General features: G+C 38.4%; 1 protein-coding gene across 1 annotated transcript; it reads left to right on the plus strand.

Moving 5' to 3' along the window:
* Positions 1 to 234: 234 nt before the first annotated feature.
* On the plus strand, positions 235 to 24810 carry slco1c1 (solute carrier organic anion transporter family, member 1C1). The gene is given in 15 exon segments (XM_055190626.2): positions 235 to 665; positions 3913 to 4066; positions 8791 to 8932; positions 11530 to 11662; positions 12082 to 12194; positions 12295 to 12441; positions 12523 to 12621; positions 14313 to 14558; positions 15680 to 15844; positions 16272 to 16467; positions 17663 to 17828; positions 19527 to 19696; positions 23206 to 23270; positions 23379 to 23496; positions 23802 to 24810. Coding segments are annotated over 14 exon segments (2082 nt in total). The 5' UTR covers positions 235 to 665; positions 3913 to 3979; the 3' UTR covers positions 24037 to 24810.
* Positions 24811 to 26320: the final 1510 nt, after the last annotated feature.

Below are 26320 nucleotides of genomic sequence, written 5' to 3' on the forward strand. Positions count from 1 at the left end.
ATATTCTATAGTGTTTTCAGATCAATTTAAACTGTAAAGCAATTATGAAATACTACTTTTTATTAAATTTAGTTATTTAAGTGTTGGAAATAAATATACAAAACCACTGCTGGTAAAAACAAGGTTTAATGCGAAACTTAACTGAACCCAGTTACAACTTGCTCTGGTCTCTTTATTTATTACAGATCAGTACAGTAATGATCTGTAAAGACTTTATTATAGCCATGTTAAATAAAGGAATTATGATATCGTCTCGTTAAAATAAAGTGCGAGCAGATGATGCGTGCGCGCATTTTCGCAGGATCTGATCTATCCATACGAGCTGCGCGCTCGTCACGTGTTTCAGCTCAATCAATCCAGCAGCAGAAGAAACTGTTTCAGTTCTCAGCGAAGGCTCGTGGAAACCTACAGGATTGACGTTAAAAAGATCAAACTACGCCGAAAGCAAAAAGACGAGTGGATACAAGTGGGAGTGTTAGAAAACACCTCGCGACCAAGTGCCTTTCCTCTTCTCCAGCAACCCGTGGGAACTTTATTTCCATGAAAACCAGACACATCTGCTCGATACACACTCATACTGGATCACAGGCGACACTTACATATCCATAGATTGTATAACAGCCAGGAGACGCAGACGCACAGCAGTGGATTTCTTTAAGGGTTTGGTGAGTCTATCATAATTGTTCTTCTTCTGTCTGTACCAACACAGGCACGAGACATTTTGACCTGATTCATCTCGCGCTTTGCTTACAAATTATGGATATGCATTGAGTGCGCGCATGACATGATTTAAAAATCTATCTGACAGTGCGCAAAGACGCGTGTGTGCGTTGCGATTAAAGATCATCTGCTCGTTAAAAGTAGGTATGCTTGAGAGCTGATGTTTGTGCTGTTCACTGGGGTAGTTGTGAGAATTGAGGCATAATCGTAGCGTAAAGGACACGAGGAAAACAATAATACAAATTTTACGTTAAGTGATGCGTGCGCGGGGATTGTACTGTAGCACGTTTTAATGCAGCATCACATTAGTCTGTGCAATGCCGTTTATAAATTCACTGTGTAAGGCTGTGTGTGAGATGTTCCGTGGATTAGTCACTCAGTCACGGGTTCTGCGTGGATTCATACGCGATGCTGGTTAATTAGTCGCACTTGAGCACTGGTTGTCATGACCACTCATCCACATCAGTTCACAAGACCACACACAGACTGTTTAACTTCATTTCTATTGAGCCACTGCATCAATTTTCAAAAAAGTTTTAAGCTTTTAGCCAGTGGTTAGATCTGGGCATGTAAGGTTGCAGGTTCGAATCTGATCAATAGGCTGGAGATGGGCTGATGCCCATTTGTTTCATTATTTACATTAATCAAACTACAATAAAGCCATTCAGTTATATAAAAACGTATATTGCTATTATTTATAGCTTTATGTTTTACAAAGTTGTGTAGTCACAAAATCATCTTTTCATCTTTGTTTAAGCTGTGATGACTGCTGTTTCCTGTTGATTGGTGTCTTTGAATATTTGAAAAACCACTAAATTGTTTCATTTATTACAGGTCCGGTATTAAAAATGTGAACATGTTTTAATATTAGCTTATATTAGTCCCATGATCAGTCTGTCTTTACAAAGGGCTAAATAATGAATTACAGGATTATGTCCGTGAACAAAATGCCAGACCTCGGGTTACTTCACGGGAAAAGCCCCTAGTAAAAAAATGCAATGACTTAAAAAAAGGCTATAAATAATTAGTAAATATGGCAACTTGTATGTGGCTGTAAAGACCACAGCAATATTTCTAAACAAGGTTGCGTGCTTTTCGTGTTTATGAATTCAAGGCAGCCTCTGGTATTTATAGTTCAGTTAATATTTCTTTGACTGATGTGTCTGCGCTCAGACGCTCATCAGGTTTAATCAGAATACACAATCAGTGCTTGAATTGCTAAATAACAAGTCTGTATGGGACATTTTCTTATACAATCAATTACAGGAGGGTCTAATTTATGTTAAATACAAAGGACTTGAGGTCAAGTTCACTCTCAGAAAATGTTTAAAAATGATTTCTAGCTGGTACTGGGACAGAACCCTTTAAAACCGATACATAAATGTATACATTTGGTACCAGTATGAACCTTTGAGAAAATTTGGGTTTAGATTAATTTATGAAACTGCCTATATCATTTTACATTCCAAGTATTTTACATATCTGAACCTTTAACCAGAGTGTTGTAAAAGATGAGGAAATGCTCTTGATACAAATAGATGCACATTTCTCCTGGGACCTTTACTTTTTATCTGTTGTTCAAAGAATTGTCACTTCAAAGAATTGCAGGAATATCATCCACCCACGATGTACCATTGTACGATTTTCTCAAGTACTTTTTAAAACCTTTTTAAAGGGAAATTTCATCAGTAGAAACATGAATCTTTATTGAAAGTGGGTCATGTTTGTAGTCGAAATGTAACATAAATGTAGAATTTGGTGCCTATTTGACAGAGAAAAGACAGAATGTGCATTTGTATGGAAAACTACAACTCCCACAATGCACAGCTCTGCAAGCCACTCCCATTAATCGGAACGCAGATCAGATATGCTATTGTGTACATAAATGCCACGTTAGTATAACAAAGAAAATAGAAACACTCACTTTATAGTCAGACGGCTGTTTATCCCTGCAGGCTTTGGCTGTCGCTTCCAGTTTAGAATTCTAAAATATGTATCCAGGACGCAGCCCATATACGGTACGAAGCTTGAGTAGGAGCAAGCTTCATTCAGTTTTTTATTTATTTTTTAAGAGTGCTTGGCCAAACATGTATATTCCCAAAGAAGAAAAAGTCGCATCCTGCACACAAACGCGTCCACCGCACAATATCTATACTCCACAGACGCGCTGGCTCAGCGCTTGTGCTCGTAAGTCGAAACACGTCTGTGAAAAACAAACACTTTTAAGAAAAATGGTTCTATATAGTACCGAATAAGGGTTCTTCAGCTTGTAACAATAGCAGCACCCTTTCTGGTACTATATAGAACCCTTTTTTAGATGGTTCTATATAGAACCTTTACCATCGTTTCAGAACCTTTGAAGAACCTTTTTTCTTAAGAGTGTACCTCTTCTTGCCCAGGACCATTAACCAAACAAACGTCCATATCCTGATCTGATGAGGAAATGTTATACAGAAAGCACACAGCGAGAGTACAGCCACCACTAGTCCGTCCAAGCTTGAGCCAGTCCGGGCTTCTCTACGCAGCAGAGGCCGATGGTTGCGGCTTTTTCCCCGGGCTCCTCTACTCAGCCGAAGCCCAGGCTCTGGCCTACTCCTCGGGCTTCTGTTCCTCCATCTGCCTCAGCTCTTTGCTGTATTGTGGCTCATAAAAGTGCAATGAACAGGGAATTAGAGCATCACGCTGGCAAAATCACCCACTTCCATATCATATCGATTACCCCTGCTATTATTGTAACATGAAGTCTGGCTCGCTCCACAATGTCTGTTTAGCTTAGCTTAGCATAAAGATGGTGGATGGTCGTTTTTTTTGTCTGTGTTCGTATATTTTCGTAAGTCCCACCCATTGATCTGTAATAGGTCTTTAGCGTGAGTGGGTCCCACCCATAGCTCTGTAGTCTTTCACCCTCGACAAAGATAGAGGAGTTCCTTCTTTCAATGACGCAAAATGACGATTTTTACATCATTAAAAGAAGGAAGTGCAACACTAAAATCTGTATTTCTCCCGTCTCAGGGAAAACTGAGGGATGCACAACCATTCAAAAACATGACTGGAGTTCTAACGATACAAAGCTTAATGCAAATTGGTGAAGTGTCCTTTTAAAGAATCCCACATTTAAAATGTTAAAAACATGTTAGTATCACTTTTTGGAAGTGAAATGTGTGTCACACGCATATATTGTGTCTCTTGCAGTGGTGATACATGCCAAGGAATATCACGGATACGTCACCCAAAGAAACAAAAGTATTTTGTTTGAAGGATGGACCTGCCAAACAAGGAGAGACCATCACCGGAAAACGGGCCGAAATCTGCCAGAGGAGGGAGACAGTGTTGCTCGAGTCTAAAGGTAAATTCAACAGTATTCAACTGGTGAGAAGGAACTTGTGTATTTGTACGGTTTGGTTTGTAGGTAACATGAACTTGACAGTGTGACATCTTTGAGCCAAAACATGATTTAGCTTCAGTCTGGGGTAAAATCTTCACAGCCAGAGAAAGTTTTAAAACGTGTTCCCATTGAGATGAATATAACTAATGATGTAAATATATAGGGTCGGGCTTATTAATGCTCACTACAGTTATGTCATGAACACTTGACTGTTGTCCCATGAGAGCGGCCACAGAAGATCTATTCAGCTATGTAAACTTTATTTATAAGACTCACTGTCATGTGCACCATTGCAAGTATTATAAGCTTTTAGATGATTTCAGCGGCAACAACATAAACAAGCGGCTTTTGTGCACCAAACGTAACTTCCGGCAAAGTCTTTTTAGAGTAGATTATTTCAGAAAACAAGCAAAATAACTAACCAGTAAATTACCTTAGTTCAAATTTTAGCTGAAGGGTATCAATTATACTGAGCTAACGTTACTGTGTAAATATAATGCATACAATGTTAGATAAAGATCCTCAAATTCTTGCCTGTCTGCCAAATACACACAGCGGTGATCCATGCTCACCGTCTCCCCTGAACTTTTGGAAACGGAAACATTTCCCACAAAGTATTTGTTCCAGAGATTTGTTTAGTCGCTAGCCAGCCCGATAAACAAGCACAGTCCGAAAAATTAAAGAGACACTCCACACAAACTTTTTTTGAAAATAGGCTAATTTTTCAGCTCCTCTAGAGGGAAACATTTGATTTTTACCGTTTTGGAATCCATTCAGACGATATTCGGGTCTGGTGGTACCACTTTTAGCATATAGCTTAGCATAATCCATTGAATCTGATTAGACCATTAGCATCACGCTAAAAAATAACCAAAGAGTTTCGATATTTTTCTTATTAAAACTCTTCTGTAGTTACATTGTGTACTAAGACCAACGGAAAATAAAAAGTTGTGATTTTCAAACTGGCGTAATAATAATAAAGGACTTTGCTGATGTAACATGACTGCAGGAGGCACAAAGATATTACGCACTGCCCCAAAATAGTCCCTTTTGTTACTTTCAATAGCCGGGGACTATTTTCGGGCACTGCGTAATATAATTTATTTAGGGGGCTGTTTACACATAAAATAATTGATGGTATTTATAGTATATGGTATGGCATTTTTATTCATATGGGTGTGAGGTTCTGATGTTTCCACTCCAGGACCTATTTATATAATATATATAAAAACTGCTGGGTTATTTTCAGCCCAGCTCTGGATCAAAAAGGCATGAACCCAACACGTTGGTTTGTAATTTAACCTATATATACTGTATAACCAAATGCTGTTGTTAGGTCAAATGTCCCTTTTTTACCCAACCCTGGGTTGAAAATAACCGAGCATTTTCTTTTTGTTGTATTGGTCTTTTTATCATGTTTAATGAATTTTGTTCTGATTATTTACCAACTCACCCTTTAGACATAATACATCAGTTTTGTCATTAAATCATAGCAAACAGTATTTACAGTGGTGTGAGAAACCACAAAAAGATATTTTTATAGTCACATATGATAGATATACAAAGGCGTATTCACAACAGTTAGGGGTTCGACAACCAGGGGTTAAATAAAGAGCAAAAGCTGAAGACATTATCAGCTGACTTGCATTGAGAATCAAACCGTCAACACACTGGGTCTTACGGTGTAAATGACACCGCATGACAGACTGAGTGACAGTAAATATCTTTCTACACATTAAGATTCGGCACAAACAGCTTTAATTTAGGAATATATTTGAATAAGACCGCTTAGTATAAAATTATTCAGAATAAAAGGAAGAACACAAACAAAGGGTCATTTGTAAGACCCTTTGAGAGCATGCAGGGGTGCGGTGAATCACTCTTAGATGTGTCCTGATCAAAATCTCCCAATAAATGCTAACAGGGGTGAGTTCTGATTTCCAAGTTCTTTGCTTTGGCCCGAGGTTTGATCTTGAATGATCTGCACGCTTGAGAAACTTAAGCTGATGAATAAAGGTATTGTGTTTGCACGCACAGAGACCCTCATAGCAAAGCCGATTAGAATTTCCAATGGTGTTTTAGCAGTACAGTTTGCTTTCTTTCGAATGAAATTAAAACTTTAGTAACATTTAGGTCAGTCATTGCCAAAAACATTCAATAGGTTTGACATTCAATAGGCTTATTTATACCTTTGTCAACCTAATGAATGAAAACTGTCAATAAATTGTATTTCACCCAACAATCAAAAGATTGTTTTTTGTTCTTTTCCATTTCTTAAATACAACCCTAACATTTCAATGTGAGATTTGGTGTAATTTACCTCTCTAAGGAACACCAAATACTGTATGAAATATGAAATCAAATGAGTTGCTTTAGACGCGTAATCTTCTTGAGTTTTACTTGCTATTATCAACCTGCAAAGACATCTGTTTGTCCTCTATCACAAAATAATGTAGCCATGCGTCAGCTTTGTTGACCGATGGAGCGCATGCTTGGGAAATCCATAAGCGTGTGAAGCGATCCATGTGCTCCAGAAGAAATCTCTTGACTGTTGTAAAAGCTGAAAATTAGCCAAAGGCCACTGCGTGCACGTGTTGCTGTTGGCTGCCGGTCATGTTATTTAGACCACGTGTCATATGATCCAAGTTGTGACCCAAGGAGACGAGAGACGTTCCAGTGCATCGACAGTGCATTTATAAATTTGTCAGTGACGTTATCTAGGACATCAGTGTACACCCCAAACTTCGATGTGTCTCTGGCTTTATGTTTTCATTTATATACGGTGGAGGTTTGTGTTTAAAGCAAAATAGTGATTGTCAACATTCACCATTAACCATTTCAATCCTGACAATTTTAATGGTCCGAAGTTGCTCTTTCACAATTCAGGAGAGATGAAGGACTTTTAAGTGGATTAAGAAGATTAATCCTGGCAAATTCAATTCAATTCAATTTTATTTATATAGCGCTTTTCACAATTGTTAATTGTTTCAAACCAGCTTTACATTAATAGATGTATGAAAAGCATAGAAAAGCGAGCATAGTAATAATGTAATGTATACAGTAAAGTAGTAAGTTAAGCCAAAGGTGGCGGACTCTCCAGGGGATGAAAAAAAAACCCTAGGAGAAAAACCCTAGTCCAGGGGGAAAACTCCTAGGAAGGAAAAAACCCTTGAGAGAGATACATATATTTATATATATAAATACTATCGGGGTATGTGGGCGGGTAAGCGAATTAAACTGAGTAGATTCTCAGTAGAAACATCTGAGACGACCGAGACTAAAGCAAAAGTCTCTCCAGTTAATCTCATTGCTGTTTTAAATGGACACTCCACTTTTTTTGAAAATATGCTCATTTTACATCTCCCCTAGAGTTAAACATTTGATTTTTACCATTTTGGAATCCATTCAGCTGATCTCCGAGTCTGGCTCTACCACTTTTAGCATAGCTTAGCATAGTCCATTGAATCTGATTAGACCATTAGCATCGCCTCGCAATGATATTACGCAGCAGCCGAAAATAGTTCCCTTAGTAACTTTCAATGGCAGGGGACTATTTTCGGGCGCTGTGTAATATCATTGCATCTCCTGCAGCCATGTTACGGCAACAAAGTCCTTGATTATTACGCCAAAATGAGAGTATAGTTCTTTGCCATATCTGCCTAGAAAATCACAACTTTTAATTTTCTGTCGGTCTTAGTACACAATGTAACTACAGAAGACTCAAGTTTTAAATAGGAAAAATATCAAAACTCTTTGATTATTTTTAGTGCTATGCTAATGGTCTAATCAGATTCAATGAACTATGCTAAGCTATGCTAAAAGCTATGCTAAAATTGGCCGGAGATTGGCTGAATGGATTCCAAAACGGTAAAAATCAAATGAAAAATGAGCATATTTTCAAAAAAAGTGGAGTGTCCCTTTAAAAAAGCTACCTAGATCATATTTGTAATGTACTTGCCCACAGCTGATAGATGAATCTGAATCTGAATAATGTTTCTATTTGTTTAGTTTATGTGTCTTATTCAGGTGTGTATGTAATAAAAATATTTTTACAGTGGATTTATGTTGCTATGGGAAACCACAGAGCATCAATACAACAATGCTTGTATCAAAACTTTTATTCTGATCCATAAAGTGATTCAACTTTGCTCTGAGAAAATTCACAAAGCAGAATGTTTTACCTTTTTTTTTGTTGATTATTCATATGAATGCAGTAGATGTGCATGTGTACAAGTAACGCCAGAAGAGTAAAGAGTGAAAACCACACTGTGAATGCTGATGTTGTGGACCAACAGAAGTCATGAAAGTCTCACTGTTTGATCATCAGAAGCAACAGCTCATTTCTCCTCATGTTTTGCACATACGGAAGCTTAAGTCATCGTGGTTTAATGCAGCAGCGTCGCTCAAGAGCATGACATAAGCTCCCTTAATCCGCTTTTTGTCCCCAACTACCCACAATGCAGCGCGGCTCGAGAAATGCGGCCCCCTGCCTAACCATCCCCCTACCCACCATCTCTCCATCTCCAACCACCTCCCCGTTTTTATCCCCTACAATTGTAAATGCATATTAATGACGAAATGCTCGCATGGCTGAAAATAGGTTAATGAGGTAGAGTGTGAGATGTGCACGCAGCATTGAGAAAAAAGTGCTGGTGAATAAAACCTGTCTTTCTGTCTCATTACAGAAGTTCCTCATGGCCTTGTCTTTTGCCTATTTCGCCAAGGCATTATCCGGGAGCTATATGAAAAGCACAATAACTCAGCTGGAAAGACGCTTCGACATCCCCAGTTACTTAATAGGTGTCATTGATGGCAGCTTTGAAATAGGTAAGAACCGGATGTTCATGCGTCAACAGACCCTGACGTTTCGATCACATAACCTGCAGTTGCCGGGGCTGTTGTCCCTACACTGCTCTCCGTGCTGTGTTAACACCAGTAAAATTATACTGAGACGCACCATGCATGCTGAAATTTACAACTTTGTGTCATCCACCAAGCAGTGCAAGTGCGGTGGTCTGACAGATCAAAGTTACACAACATGAACAACAGACAGGTTTCAAGCAGATGTAATGAGTTCTGCTGCGCATATTAACAATTGCAAATTCAATTTAAAGTTTGCAATTTTTGTAGTAGTAAGTGGATGTGTTTCTAGTACACATTTTTTGTATACATTTTGAATGATTAATTTCACTATACTACACTGAGAGTAATAGCAACAACAAATATTTATGTTATTTATGCTAATATTTATGTTAATATCTTCCCTGGGGTTTTTTCCTCCTAGGACTTTTTTCCTCCCGGCTAAAAAAGTCTGTTTTTTACTCCTAGGGGCTTTTCAAACAATTACCAATTGTGAAAAGCGCTATATAAATGAAATTGAATTTAATTAAATGTATATTATTATTGTACTGTAGATGATTTACATATGTTTACAATATTTCATGTGTTATGTTACTTACAGGACAAAATACCATGAAAAAATTACCATCATGGTAGTGCACAAAAACTCATGATATTACCAGGTTTAGTTTAGATGAGGTTAAAGATCATCATTGTGATCTAGCGCAGCGTAACGGAGGCGCACTGCCGCAGCCGTCATTCACACAGCCCTAGCAACTAGTGTTTCCATAGGAGCGTTGCCATGGAAACGGGACGAGAAGTGCAGCCTCACGGAGATCATGTGTCAGCATCACACACTCGGCTGTCTTCCGTCCCTGTTATCAAAAAGTGCTAACTGGCGTCCCGAAGTGTCGAACAAAGACTACTGCGTGTTTAAATGTTTCTTCTTGGTTAGATGGACCTCCTCGTAAAATGAACACTGATCTGGATTTCTGGGAACCCCCGTCCCGTTAAATCCATGAAATATCCTCTTGTGTTGTAAACTATGCTGTGCGCACAAAGACCTCTCTTCATGGATGCGTAAACTATTGAACAGACGCAAATTTAGCCTCTCTGAAAGTTTCTTCGTATGAGTTTAAAGGGGCCATGGCATGAAAATGAGACTTTTTCCATGTTTAAGTGCTATAATTGGGTCCCCAGTGCTTCTATCAACCTAGAAAATGTGAAAAAGATCAACCCAGTAACTTAGTTTTGGTAAACCATTCTCTACAAGCACATACAAAAATAGGTTGTTGAAATTTGTCCCTCTATATGATGTCTTAAAAAGCTCTTATTAGAATAATACCGCCCCCTTAATCTGCACTATCCAATCACAGCACTGCCATTTAGTGCAGAGAAAAAGAGAAAAATAATAATTCACAGCACAATTGAGTTTCAATTGCAATAAACCACCATCATTGTGATAAGTGTTTGCACTTCATCGGGTCATTTGCATTTTAAAGGACACACCCAAAACGGCACATTTTTGCACACACCAACAAAGTGTCAATTTTAACATTTTATAATAAATTATCTATATGGTATTTTGAGCTAAAACTTCACATATGTGCTCTGGGGACACCAAAGATTTATTTGACATCTTAAAAAAAAAGTCTTGTGCCATGGCCCCTTCAACTTTTGTTATCATGATGCGATGAGGCATTGGCATATTTATTTCCTGTATACTTGCAGACTACTGGAAACTCAGAAAATCAGAGGTTAAAGGGACACTCCACAAAAAAAAAAACACTCATTTTCTAGCTTCCCTAGAGTTAAACATTTGATTTTTACCATTTTGGAATCCATTCAGCTGATCTCTGGGTCTGGCGGTACCACTCTTACCATAGCTTAGCATAATTCATTGAACCTGATTAGACCATTAGCATAGCGCAAAAAAATGGCACCTCCTGCAGCCATGTTACGAAGAGTCAAGTTTTAAATAGGAAAATATCAAAACTCTTTTTTTTGTGCGATGCTAATGGTCTAATCAGATTCAATGGATTATGCTAAGCTATGCTAATAGTGGTACCGCCAGACCCGGAGATCAGCTGAATGGGTTCCAAAACGGTAAAAATCAAATGTTTAACTCTAGGGGAGCTGGAAAATGATCATATTTTCAAAAAAAGTGGAGTGTCGCTTTAAAAGCTAGGTTTTATCACTGATAAATACAACAATTTAATGGTGCTCACATGCAATCCGTTAAATTCCTCAAGTTCACAGTCCACAACAGACAAAAGGGCTCAATCATGTAGAAATCAGTTGTTTGTTGGAAATGTTGAATGAGAGTTTGTGAAGCGTATACGTGCATTCATGAGTGAATCTGAGTTTATTAAGAAGCCTGGAGTTGAAGCCAAAACATCCTCCATACAATATCATACAAATCTAAACATTGCAAGCCTTTGTGGGCCTCTCAATGAACAACATAAACTTAGATTAGCATTTAGTTTATGCTTTTTTAACAGAGCCATTGTAACACTGTCACAATCTTTCACATGGAAGTACTCAACATGTTTATCTGAATGATTCCTTCCTGTCTTTGCTCTTAGGTAACTTGTTGGTGATCGCCTTTGTGAGTTACTTCGGTGCCAAACTTCACCGTCCGAAGATCATTGCCATTGGCTGCCTGCTGATGTCAATAGGAACTTTTCTAATCGCCTTGCCCCATTTCATTATTGGACGGTAAGAGGAAACATTTCAGTGCCTCTAAAAATACCAAGAGATGTCTGATGGAAACGCATGCCGGCAGATCCAACTACATTGACTCATTCTGTTCTTCTGTTAATAAGCGGAGCGAGGGTCACATGGATTCAGTTTAATCTTGTTAAAGCCACCATTCGGTGTGTTTGCTTTGTATACCATGTTTCTGTCTCAGATATGATCTTGATGAAGTCCCTTCATCAAACATTTTGAGTTGAAAAACTAATTTTAAACAACCTTGCTATCTTGACTGATTCCTATACAGCTGCACCTCTTTTGTAAATTGACAAGTGTTTTCAACCTTGCTTTCCGTTTACATGCTATTTTGAATCCATTTGTTCTGTTTTCATTTGATGTGGTCTTCTTGATATTCAGTGGTTGCATTGGTGTTGTGTATGCAGATACAAGTTTGAAACATCAATTAGATCATCAGTGAATTCGAGCAGTAATCTGTCTCCATGTCCTGCCGGCGATCTGTCCACAGGTCCCAGCACCTCTTCAATACCCAACCCAGGTATCAAATGACTGACTGAGAAAATGAAAACATACTGATTTAAACATTTGAGCTTTAAATCAGTATACAAATTTATGAAAGAGATAACCGTTCTTTCCAGGTTGCGAACACGAGTCCAGGTTATCCATGTGGATATATGTTTTTCTGGGGAATATCTTACGTGGAATTGGTGAGACCCCTGTGCAGCCTCTGGGAATTTCGTACATCGATGACTACGCTCTGGAAGAAAATGCAGCTTTCTACATTGGTACATCTCAATTTTTATGTATACTTTCTTGGTAAACTGCCCATATGTGACACTTATCAGTTCATGTATCGTTTGTATCAGGATGCGTCCAGACGATATCGGTCATAGGTCCGGTGTTTGGTTATCTACTGGGGTCTGTATGAGCCAAGATATATGTAGACATTGGATTTGTCAACATGGGTGAGTTAAACATGCTGTTGTATTCACGTCATGTGATGATGCCTGAAGTGGTTAGGTTCATATTTTAAGAAGAGTCATTGAGTTTGATTTCTATAATGAGATCCTGAAAAATTAGACGTTGTTTTAGACGAAGTGCTGATTGCGCGCAGTAACATCATCACTCCCGACTACTCCCCCCTCGCTCAAACTTTCATCAATATTACTGTGCCTGAGGTCGAAGTGCCGTAAACTAAGTGCTCTTCCATCATATAATATAGTTTTAATTTTATCTGCTTAAAATTGCCACATTTGGTGCCACCAAACTTACTCATGTAACAGTCTTTAAATAGGGAAAACATGGAAGTGTTTGATGGCTTCTAAATTAATTCCTGTTTGGATCCTAAGGAATGAATGGGGCTAGGCTAAATGCTAACACATTTATGAGGCGCTGTACAAAGATTAAGTGCACGCATTGAATAAAGATAGGTATGTATTAATTAATCTAAGTTGAGGTAAGAACATAGTAAAATATTGAAAAAATGTGGTGTTTTCCTTTAAATAAAATGATAAAAAAGGTTTTGGCTACTAGTAAAAGGCTTTTAAAGAGAAATTCAATGTGAAATCGTGCATTTTTTGAGTCATGAAATCTCTGGAAGAAAAATCAGTAAATTCATGTTTTTCTTAATTTGTTTTTTATCTCATATACAAGCCAAAGGAAACAAAACTTTATTGTTCTTGTTTGAAAGTCACAAAGATTTGTTGGATCCGAGTGGGCTTTTGGCATTTAAATACACTTTTTATTCGACCGCGGATGAAGGAAGATTCATAAATGTAAAGTTTAGATTTTGCCAACAGCTGTTTTGGATGATATGTTTCATGATTCAACCCATTAAGTTGGATGTAAGGGTTAAAGGGCACGTAAGCTCAAATATGTAATATCTATAAATTGCAGGCAGTATTACAGTTGTTTGCATGGTGGGAATCACTAAATCACAATGTGTGCCTTGCAGATATGTTTGTCTGGCAAGAACAGCATGTGTATATACAGTATATATATGAAAGTAAAGTGGACACAAAGCCCATCTGTAGTCCAAACCCAAGACAATATAGCAAGATAACAAAAACATAAAGCAAACTTTGTACTCTGAACATCCAGCCAATATAAACTAAAGCACAGACGTTAATACGCAAATGTTTGGCATTAAATGTACATAAACAAAACTATGAAACATAAACTTCTTTTATCACACAAATAAATCAATGGAAGAAGATTATTAAAGATATTTCAACTCAAGCTGATGCTTAGATGTGCTAATAAAGATACACAGACACACTTATATAAGCATTACATTAACATAATTTGTTGATGCTGTTTGAAAAGATTCTCAGTTTGAAGCATATATAAGAAAGCATGAATTATGTTTTGGAGGAAATCAGACGATCTTGTGTTTAATGATTTTAAAGTTACTAGCACATTTTAAACACAACATGGAGAAATATATTTGTGCTAAGCTAAAAGTGTTTCTAACGTTGCAGAGCGAGAAAGAGAGCGAGACATCTAAGACTGTCTGTGTTGATCATACTGTGTGTTTATTCCCACACTGTCTGCTTCATCCGTCTGCTTGGCCCAAATATTCTGAACATGTGACAAGCTTCAGTGACTCGTGTAGCATCTATTCCTGACATGTGTATGTGTTTATATCTTCTCATAGAGAGCATAAGCATCACTCCAGGAGATGCACGCTGGGTAGGCGCCTGGTGGTTGGGATATCTTATCGCAGGACTCATCACCCTCTTCTCAGCCGTGCCGTTCTGGTTCCTACCCAAATCTTTACCCATGCCGGAGAGACCGCTTGCCAAGTATTCTCCTGAGAGGACCAGCTTCATCAAAAACTCAAAACTGATGGAGCACAAGTACCAGGCAGATGAACCCACAAACTTCCTGGAAATGGCCAAAGGTAAACATGGAATCTGTTTGAAATAGTCTAAGCATCCATTTTGGTCCAGGCTAATTTTGCACAGATGAAGTCATAAACCGCCGTTGTTTACAAATACAACACTGAGCTTGCTGCATGGCAGTTGGGTGGCCATACGTGCCATTCTTCCCAGACGCGTCCTGGCCAGGATTTCGGGTTTGTCTTCCGGAAGTCGTATTTGTCGACCGCATACGTCATAGAGGTTTATTTTTATTACAGAAAAGCAACCGTTACATTTTAAATGTGACATAGAATGATTGAACGGAGTATTTATCCTTGTTCTGTGATGTGACATGTAGACAAAAATGTTTTAGTTTGGGTCTGTAATGCCTTAGAAGCTTCCTAAAAACCTCTCTCGGATAGCTCTATTAGGGTGGGGGATTTTAAACAAGTGGTTTTGCACCTATTTGGTTCCCCCTACTGGCTTAACTTGCAATCTCATTACTGATTGGCTGACTTTGCTGCCACTCAAAAAATGTAGCCAATTATTTTAAAGTGGATGGGCAGTTAGATGCCTGTGATGTCATAAGCATCAGTTTTACAGATTAGGCCGTTTTCTGGCTGACATTTCTAAAAGAGGAATGTGAGATGTTTAGCATGTTTAGCACTTTTTGTATGTTTGTGAATGTGGGTAGACTACCATTATTCAACAAAGACCAGGTAAAATGTTTTTTCATTCTCTGTCCCCTTTAAGGGAAGAATGAAACTACGATTGTATGTCTTATGTTTTTAACTGAATGGCGTATGCGGTCAACAAATACGACTTCCGGAAGACGCACCGAAATCCTGGCCAGGATGCGTCCGGGAAGAATTGCACATATGGTCACCCTGAGTTTATCTGTATTTTGGTACTGATATCTGAATGATATCTTACTCGTAAAAAGACGGAAACATCACTGTGTGTGTGAACAGCACATTTTTGTATTTACTGTTAAATTCAATCTGGTAAATTCATGGTCATTTCCTGAGATTACTGTGTGAAAGAGGCTATTGTCTAAGTATGCTGTTCAGCAGGACAGATTGGCAACCTTTGCCTTTCTATTAACCTTTTAACTTTATGATCTGACATGATTCTGTAAACATTATGCATTTGTCTTTTTCAGACTTTCTGCCAACGCTGAGATCCCTGTTGGGAAACCCGGTTTATTTTTTATATCTGTGTGTCACTATCATCCAGTTCAACTCTTTGATCGGCATGGTGACATACAAGCCAAAATACATAGAGCAACACTACGCACAGTCAGCATCTAAAGCGAATTTCCTCATGGGTATGTCTTTTAGCAGTTAACCGGGCTGTGACCCGTGAGTTTCGATGTTCTTATGTTTTGATTCATTACGCTTCTTATTCATATGTGGTAAATATTAGTCTTGGTTCTTATATGAAACTTAGAGGTTTATGGACTTCGGTCGAATCTCTGCAGGACGTGAATCATTATTGCATATGAAAGAGAAATAAATCCAAAAATAATAAAACCTATGGTTGGATACAACATATGCAGAAACTTAAGCTTATTGTGCATTTTGGAAACAGCAACAGCCTTTGAATTTAAGACAGGAGGGAAAACAAATAACTCGTAACCTTTGAACCCCAAGGCGAGCAGCGTTTGAAGAAATGACTCATTGATTGTCTATGTCTTAAATGTGACACTGGTCCCTTGATCCTGATTTTCCGAATTCCATCTGTTTTTTTTTCAGGAGCGATTAATATCCCAGCTGTAGCATTGGGTATGTTCTCAGGAGGAGTGATCATGAAGAAGTTCAAGCTGAGCATCATGGGAGCGGCCAAGTTTGCACTGGGAACGTCTCTCTTGGGTTATTTCCTGTCGCTTTTCTTCTTCGCTATGGGATGTGAGAATGCCAGTGTGGCCGGAATCACTGTGTCATACAACGGGTACGAAAAATTACTGCTCAGTTTTGCTAAATGTTGCAGATAGCTTTTAACAGTTGCTTTAATCCTTATTAGAGGTGCCAGTATTACAACGTTTCATCAGCATTGTTTAAGCTTACACTCACCTAAAGGATTATTAGGAACGCCATACTAATACTGTGTTTGACCCCCTTTCGCCTTCAGAACTGCCTTAATTCTACGTGGCATTGATTCAACAAGGTGCTAGAAATGTTGGCCTATATTGATAGGATAGCATCTTGCAGTTGATGGAGATTTGTGGGATGCACATCCAGGGCACGAAGCTCCACCACATCCCAAAGATGCTCTATTGGGTTGAGATCTGGTGACTGTGGGGGCCATTTTAGTACAGTGAACTCATTGTCATGTTCAAGAAACCAATTTGAAATGATTCGAGCTTTGTGACATAGTGCATTATCCTCCTGGAAGTAGCCATCAGAGGATGAGTACATGGTGGTCATAAAGGGATGGACATGGTCAGAAACAATGCTCGGGTAGGCCGTGGCATTTAAACGATGCCCAATTGGGGCCTAAAGTGTGCCAAGAAAACATCCCCCACACCATTACACCATTGCATTAATGAGAAATTGAACAGGTGTTCCTAATAATCCTTTAAAGGGCTATATCTAGAGATGCATGTTCTTTGGACAAATGTGTAAAAAATGCATCTCCAACGCAAAGGTCATAGGTTCCATCCCCGGGGAACATGCATGCTAATGAAAAAATGTATAGACTGAATGCTGTGTAAGTCACTTTGGATGAGTTTGGAAGTGTTTGCTAAAAGAGTGAATGTAAATGGATCAAAAAATCATATAAACTTTTGGTTTGGGGAAGTCAGCAGCTACCAAATAGCAGTAAATTGTAACCGAAATTACGTTTACATTCATGCATTTGGCAGACCCTTTAATACAAAGCCAAAACAACTTACAGTGCATACTGCAATCTATATGCTACATATTATCAGTATGTGTGTTCCCTGTAATAAAAATAATACACTATTGTATTATTGATAAATTATTAGGTTTGACTTGTGATTTACCTGCTAAATAACATCTTTAGAAAGTCACACACGATCAAATGTTTCACAAGGTGAAAGCAAAAAAATGTATATCAAAAAAGACATATCAACAAATCATGTGCAGTTATATTCTGCTTCTGTTTTGAATGTCTGCGTGTACAGGACTGACCGTATTTACAAAGAAGACGCTTCTCTGTTTGCGCGCTGTAACGCTAACTGTCAGTGTCCTGAAACACATTGGGACCCTGTGTGCGGTGAGAACGGCCTCACGTATGTCTCGCCCTGTTTGGCTGGATGCCGGGCGTCCCGCGGATCTGGAATGGACACGGTAAGCGCAGAGAACATGATTTTGAAACAATAGTGTGTTTGTTATCCCGTGTCTTCAAAGAAAATGAGCGACAATACGTTGTGTTTTTGTTGTGCCTTGAAGTCTGGTTTTCCCAGCGCTCTTCGAAGGGTGTGCACAACCTGTTTGTCTTCGACTCAAAGGCTATTTCCTAAGTTTGTTCCTTTCCTTTTCTGTTTTTCTGGGTGTAAGATTTGCCAAATTCTTTTTTAAATATTGTGAAGTTTCAATTCATCTAACAGACTGTTTGACTCATAACTTCATTCAATCTCTAGACAGAGTTTTCCTCTTTAACATCCTCTGTCTCCTGTATCCCAAGTGTTTTGTTCCATATTTCTAAATTGTTGCCAAACAAAAGGAATTGTGTAATTTAAAACATTTGTTGAAGTAGGACCAGTGATGTGAGACAAAGAACTCATTGTTATGATCTGTTTATTCAACACATCAGCTGTTGACAGCTAATATAGACAGAACAGTAAATCTAGTGGAGTCCTAACATTTCCAAAGAAGAGATCACATTTGTTTAATTCAAGTCTGGAAAAGACTTGAATTAATCCGCTTACCCGTTCACATAACTCGATAGTATTTATAAATATATATGCATCTCTCTCAGGGGTTTTTCTCCTCCTAGGAGTTTTCCCCCCTGGACTAGCCAGGAGGGTTTTCTCCTAGGGGGGGTTTTCATCCCCTGGAGAGTCCGCCACCATTGGCTTAACTTAATACTTTACTGTATACGTTGCATTATTACTACGCTTGCTTTTATATGCTTTTTCTACATCTATTAATGTAAAGCTGCTTTGAAACAATTAACAATTGTGAAAAGCGCTATATAAATAAAATTGAATTCAATTGAATTGAAAAGATATAAAAAAAATTCAGAAAACCATATGTAAGATTCTCGATTTTTTTTTCTCATTAATTACATTTCTCAAGATGTAGCCTACAATGGCCTTGGATAAAAACAAATTGAACGACATTTTTAGAATGCGTCTGAAATCGAGATTTACTAATTACTTAAAGGTGCAGTGTGTAATTTTTAGAAAGATCTTCTGACAGAAATGCAAAATAATATACAAAACTATACTATCAGGGGTGTGTAAAGACCTTTCATAATGAACCGTTATGTTTTTATTACCTTAGAACGAGACCTTTTTATCTAAATACACAGAGGGTCCCCTTACATGGAAGTCGCCATTTTGTGCCGCCATTTTTCTACAGAAGCCCTTAACAGACCATTTTTTTTAATAAGTTGTCTCCGACGATGACATGTTTGTCCGGTGGTGGCTACTGTAGCTTTTCTATGTTTTTCAAAAGTGAGGGGTGAGCAGTCAACTGAGCCGTTGGTTGCAATTCGCAACCTCACCACTAGATGCCGCTAGAATTTACACACTGCACCTTTAAGCATAACTCACATGCTGCCACAACCTTCATAGTAGCAGCATGTAAGATAAATGTTTTTTTTTTCGTATTAGCATATCTGCTGCTTAATGCTTGTGTCGCTAGTTTGAAGACTCACGGCTAACTGCTGCATAGTGCTGCAAACAAAACTCCGCCTACAGCTCCACCTCTGCCAAATGCTTTAGCTAAAAAAAATTATGTTTTATTTTTTTGTATTATTATTGTTAGTGGCAATAATACTGACCACTGCGTGTGTGTGTGTGTCCCTGTTTGTGTGTGCAGGTGTTCCAGCAGTGCAGTTGTATAACAGTCGGGAATCAAACAGCCAGCGCCGGTCAGTGTAATAACAGAGATAGCTGCCAGCGAGTCTTCCCGTACTTCCTGGCCCTGTCTGTCATCACTTCCTTTATCATCTCACTGGGCGGAACGCCAGGATATATGCTGCTTATCAGGTGAATATCTCACTGTGATTAGTCAAATGGGTTTTAGGTGTTGTTTCATGTTGTTTATTTCTCATCCTTGACTTTCATTTTACTTGAATATTGAACTTATTAGTAAGATAAACAGTTTAAGAAACGAGCTGTTAAGTCATGATTTTTTTCTCAGTGTAAGCAGACAGCATGTACCAGCTTTACTAATGTTAATCAATTATCCTCTCTATTCTGCGTTTTAGATTTGGGGTGCGTGCCGGTCAAATAAATCATTTAACTGATTGCAGAATCAGTCGAGACAGGGTTCTGGTCACTTGTAACGTTAAGCCATTAGACGTTTTTGTTTAAAGTGCAAGTCAGGTCCAATTTCTAAGCTTTCTAATATTTTTAAGGAGTCCCCAACAACAGGTTTAAATGCATGCAAGGTCAAAAAACAATTTAAAATGACGCCATTTCTCAGAGATCCCCAAACGATTCGTGCAAAGCTGTTCAAAGATTCAGTCTGTCTAAACCCCACTTTTCGGTAGCCTACTCTCCGCATAGTCCAACATCAATACACTTCATACATCATTAGTCCAACTTATAAAAACACTCATATAAGCACATACAGTATGTAAGCTAACCGGGCCACAGCTAAACAGCAAACAGTAATTTGATTGCAACATGCGTTGCTAGCGCGACTTACTGATAAGACATTACAGTAAACTAGACATTCAGAACACTCGGGGGAAAATAAACACATAACGTAATAATCATACTTACAGGTTGTGGTAAGAAGACGCATGAGTACAGAACCATCATTCATTGCCAAACGTTTAGCAAATCCTGCCTTGAAAAAGTAATTTTAACCACATCTTCATCCTTTTGGTAGTAAAAACAACACAAACTTGCCGTTACAGCTGAAAACACAGTGTCTTCTCGACATGATGTTAACACACTAACTAGCGGACGTATCTGTGGTTTTCGTTTCGCGGGCAAGACTGTAGCCGGAGATTGTGCAAAGTGTTGCCTTTATACGTCGACAGACAACAGCGGGGGGATTCGAAAATAATATGACTTGAAAATGTGTTTCAGAGTCGACTCCCTACTTAAGAAGCCAATAACTTTATTAATCGTGCACTTTGCACATCGTTTACATTAATGGACAGCTACATGACACACTGCAATACAGGCCATTTTCAATACTGGATCTGTCTGGCACTTTAAAGGAAAAACTTTAGCACCAACGACTTTCAGCTTTATCCCAAATGCTTGATCAGGGGACACCTCAGGAATGCTTGGCTTCCTCTGAGTTTAATTTAGGTTAACAGGCAGAAGTGCTGTGCCAACTATTTTTATTGCAATAAAAAAATTTGGTGGTCTGTAGCTCTGGCAAATAGATATTATTGCTTTTAATAAAATAAAATAAAAAATTTAAATGACAATTTTTTTCAATGACAAATTAAATACCTGAATTTTGATATCAATATCTTATTATTGTATTTTCCGGACTATACAGTAAGTCACACTTTTTCATAGTTTGGTGGGTCCTGGAACTTATAGTCAAATTTATTTCATATGAACCAAGAGAAACCATTACCGTCTACAGCCACGAGAGTCCGCTCTATGCTGCTCCTGTATTTATGTAATTTAATGGATTCAGTGATGCGGAATGACTTCAGGACCTTTTTTAACATGATTTGGCATGTCGTGTTAATTTAGCCTATTCAGCCTCCCAGGTAAGTTCTGTATGCTATTGTGTATCGTGTAAATAACTGTTTATGTTACTTTAACATGTACGGACACCTAATCAGTCTGCTGTTCTTTGCTATTGTTTAGTTGAATAACTTGCCTTTCCAAATTAAATGTCTGTTCTTCGGCTTGGATTTTGTGAAATCATTTTCTAAGTAAACACGACATGTAGTCCAGTGCAACTTATACATGAAGAGTTTCGTTGCAAAACGAGATAAATCCGTTTTTTTTTTAATTTTCAGAAATCTTGTTTTTTGGTTGTGCATTCCAATTAATATCAACTGGCTATATGCCCAGCTGCACCACCTCCTGAACTTCAGCCGGCTCCCTATTTCCTGTCTGCCATCATTGGACAAACTGATTAATCCAGGTGTGTCTGATTATTGTTGTTGTGACTACTGAGATCAGGCACAGCTGGATTAATCAGTTTGTTTGTGACTACTGAGGTCAGGCACAGCTGGATTAATCAGTTTGTCCAATAATGGCAGACAGGAAACAAGAAGCTGGCTGAAGTTCAGGAAGTAGTGCAGCTGGGCATAAAGCCTATTCAACTGCAGTTGGTTTGTTTTGTTTTAAACCTTCATAACTTTAAAAATACAGCTAAGTAGCATCATAAAACAAAATAATAACATGATAACATAATAATAAACATGTTTTGACAAAAATGTTAAAAAATTGATTTATCTCGTTTTGCAACGAAACTCTGGTTTTTCCACTTCAAAACGCATTTTTGACTGATGCAGCTTATACTCCGGAGCGGCTTATACTCTTATAGTCCAGAAAATACGGTAATTTTTCTGTAAACCGCACACCTAACCTGTCAAATGTCTTAAAATAACCACCAGAGCAATGTTTGTGGTTACCGTGGTTTAAGTGAAAATTGACTCTGGTCCTTTAAATTATTTGAAAATAATGCACACACGTGTTGTGCATTATTTTCGAATAATACAACGGTTCATTGTAACATATTTGCTTTTGCTCTAGAATAATTAATAAAGATTTTTGCCCCTAATAAAATAGCATGATTTAGATTGAATTACATGAATTATAAATTATAACATGTAATGTTGCTTGAGGTGATAAAACAGATACTTGTTGTGAGACATAATGGGGAAGTAAAATTGCTTTGTGGTGGTGCCATCTTTGGCACAATAATCTATATTTTTAACCATTTGTAATCTTTAGCACAGCTTTTTAAAATATATCACCCTAGCACAGTGCTTCTCAAATAGTGGGGCGGGACCCCCGGGGGGGCTCGAAGCGACACCAGGGGGGGCGCGTGAGACCCCGGTGAAAATACTTTTTCAGGAAGTGATTTTTTTTGCACCGTCACTTAAAGACATTACACCCTAATCACGCTGATAAGCCGCTTGAGTTTTTTATTATTATTTATTGATTATATTTTATTTAATTTTTCAGTATCAAATGGTCAAAAAATATTATACTTTAAATAAGGATTGATTTTTTTTATTTCAGGCAAATTGATGCATTTTAAGTCTTTTCTGTTACAGACTAAAAAACAATGTTAATAAAGTTATTCTTTGTTGTAAGAATGATTTCTTTTTTGTGTTTTCTTTAATGTTAATAAGGATACAATGTTTTGCAGATGTGTCATTTTATAGACAAATTATACTATTTACAGTCGCGGCGGAGAGTTGGGGGGGCGCGAAATGTTTACTTCTTCCTAGGGGGGGCGTGACAGAAAATAATTGAGAAGCACTGCCCTAGCAGATGCATGTCCGGAGTGAGTCTGTTAAACGTGCTTTCATGAAGATAATAAACCTCTTTTTCCATCACAGATGCATCAAGCCCCAGCTGAAGTCTTTAGCTTTGGGTTTTCACACATTGGCAACAAGAACTCTGGGTGAGAGACGAAGTTTTTATCTAGTCTAAACAGTAATGATCAAGAATGATCAAACTAATATGTATTGCCTGTAATTTTTGTATGTCTATGCACAACTGTGTCCCACAGCTGGAATTCCAGCTCCCATATACTTTGGAGCCCTCATAGACACCACCTGTCTGAAATGGGGTCACAAGAAATGTGGAGGTAAAGGAGCCTGTCGAATCTACAACACTACGGCTTACAGGTAAAACATCAACATGTTTAAGAAGTTAAGTTGGGACGATGTTTACTAACAGACGCGAAAGATGCTTAATGCCATTTTAATAGTGTAATCATAGCAATTTGTTATTGGTAAAACCATTCAAATGCTTTGTTTAATTCTCAGTGGTAGAGAATTGCATCAGCAGCACAAAATGTCATGAGTTCGAACCCAAGCAACACATACGAATAAAACATTATATACCTTGTGATGCACTATGAATAAAAGCGTCTGCCAGATGCATAAATCTAATGATGAACTTGTTGACCTGTATTTCCCATCTTTCTCAGGATAGCATATCTGGGCCTGACATTCGGGTTACGGACCGCTTCCTTCTTTCTCTGCGTGTTGGGTCTGGTGGTGTTGCAACGACACGTTCAGAAGCAAGAGCGCAGCACGCTCACAAACGGAGGCACGGCGGCTGCGGCCGGTGAACTGCAGGCTCTTAGGAAAGACGAAAGCAACGGATCTAACTCGGACCCCCAAACGTCAGATTACGACCCAGAACGGGAAACACGTCTGTGATGTAGCACACACATGCACTAAATGCACACGTATGCCCGTGCAGGGAGCAACAGGGTTGTCAGCCAGCGTAGTGACTTTCATCTTTCTACTGGAGCCATGTAAATGTTGTGAAATTTGTTGTTTTGATATAGTAGATTTATTTCTTGAATGTACACGTTTTTCAAAAAAAAGAAAAGAATGTCTTTAAAACTAACTAACGTGTTCGGTTAAGATACAAACGTATCATAACTACAGACACCATCGCTGGATTTGCTGTCATGATGAGTGCAGGCCCTGAGAATGACAGGATTATACATCAGTCGTAACTTTCTCCAATGCCATACACTCTGATAGATGCCTGAAGCAGTTGACCAAGACACTGTGTGCTTAATATAGCGAGGCCTTGCCGCACGAGCTACAGGTTGACTATGTTGGGGAAAATTCACAAGGTCGTCGGCATCGGTCGCTCAACATTGATTGAGAAACGGCGCTTCTCCATTTCACCTGATAATTCTTTTCCCATTTAAGGAAAAGCGTGAGAAACGGTCGAGCGGTACTGTGGGTTCTGGTGTGTGACGTCATGGATGTGTAAGTAATTCATGATTGATGTTGTACATTGTGTGTGTATATCACTGTGAGACACTGCGTGTTGTGTGTGCGATCGGGTGCATTCCTGTGCCAAAAAAGTGCAAGAAAGAAAAGTCAACGTGGTCTATTCTCAGGTTGTTCATTATTGTTCCTGAAATTTGCAAATAATTATTCTTTTATATATTTGTATAAAATCATTGTATGGTCTTGGCTGGTGGAAACTTTCCTTTTTCTTTGGCACTAAAGGTCGGCTTTACTGGTAAAGTTTACCAGAAACAACCACCAAGGAAAGGATTTTTATATGTGACTTGTAAAGCGAACTGAAAAAGTGGCATTTATTACTTGCTTTTATGTTAGACAGTACATCATTTTATTTGCTCATATGTTTTTGTATACTTACCGTAAGTGATATCCTGATGTGTAAAGAAATGCATTTAAGTGACAGGTTAGATACGTTCTTATGAAAATAAAATAATTTACTACAAACGCTTAATATTTTAAGAAAAATCCACAATTTAATGGCAGCAGTATAATTTTTCATTTTAACTCTTTCGCCGCCATTGACGAGATATCTCGTCAATCAAGAGAAAACGCTTCCCTGCCAATGACGAGTATTTCCGGCTTTCCGCAATACCGCTATTATTTGCGCCCTTCCGCAACTTTTTAAACCCAGAAGTATTGCCCTATGGCCTGCTGCATGTCCGTGTCTGTTTTAAAGATCGCTCTGAATGGGATCTCTATGAAAAGTCCGTTACAAAAATTGAATTATCTCTGCTTTTTGCTCAAAATGTGGTGTTTTTGCAGAAACCTACCCATTTTCAAAAGCTGATTACAAAAGAACTACTGAAGGTAGGATTGAAAGCAGAGGGTCTGTTCTTTCATTTGGTATATTGTATGTTTATATATTTAAAGAAGAACATTTTCTGCAAGGCATTAAACTTTTGTGAAAATCATGAAAAACGCTGGCGCTGGCTGGCAACTTTTTTTTTTTAAACGCTGGCGGCGAAAGAGTTAATTGTGAAGACTTGATGAACATTGCATATACAATCACAGCTTAACGTAAACAACTCGCCATTCATCTTAATGCTGCGTTTACACCAGCCGCGGTAGAGGAAGCAAGCGGAGTCTCAGCAGAGTCGGAGAAGCTAGAATTTCACACGCGAATAAAGCGAGTAAACTCACGTGAATAGCGCCTTTTTTGCCGGTGTAAACGCACCATAAAGGACCATAAAATAACCCTCACATTTTATTTTTGGTCAATGTTACAGTATAACAGGAAGACAAACATTCCCCTCTTTGTTTTAAAGGGGCCATGGCATGAAAATCTGACTTTTTCCATGTTTAAGTGCTATGATTGGGTTCCCAGTGCTTCTATCAACCCAGAAAATGTGAAAAAGATCAACCCAGTAACTTAATTTTGGTAAACCATTCCCCACAAACGTGGAAAAATAGGTAATTGAAATTTGGCTCTCCTTATGATGTCATAAGGAGATTTTATTATAATAATACCGCCCCCTAATCTGCACTATCCATCCACATCACAGCCATTTAGTGCAGAGAGAAAGAGAGAGAGAGAGAGAGAGAGAGAGAGAGAGAGAGAGAGAGAGAGAGAGAATAATTCACAGCACAATTGAGTTTCAATTGCCACAAACCACCATCATTGCGATCAGTGTTTGAATTTCATCAGCTCATTTGCATTTTAAAGGACACACCCAAA

This window comes from Misgurnus anguillicaudatus, chromosome 1 (genome assembly GCF_027580225.2).
Source record: "Misgurnus anguillicaudatus chromosome 1, ASM2758022v2, whole genome shotgun sequence".
In the NCBI taxonomy this organism is placed as follows: domain Eukaryota; kingdom Metazoa; phylum Chordata; class Actinopteri; order Cypriniformes; family Cobitidae; genus Misgurnus; species Misgurnus anguillicaudatus.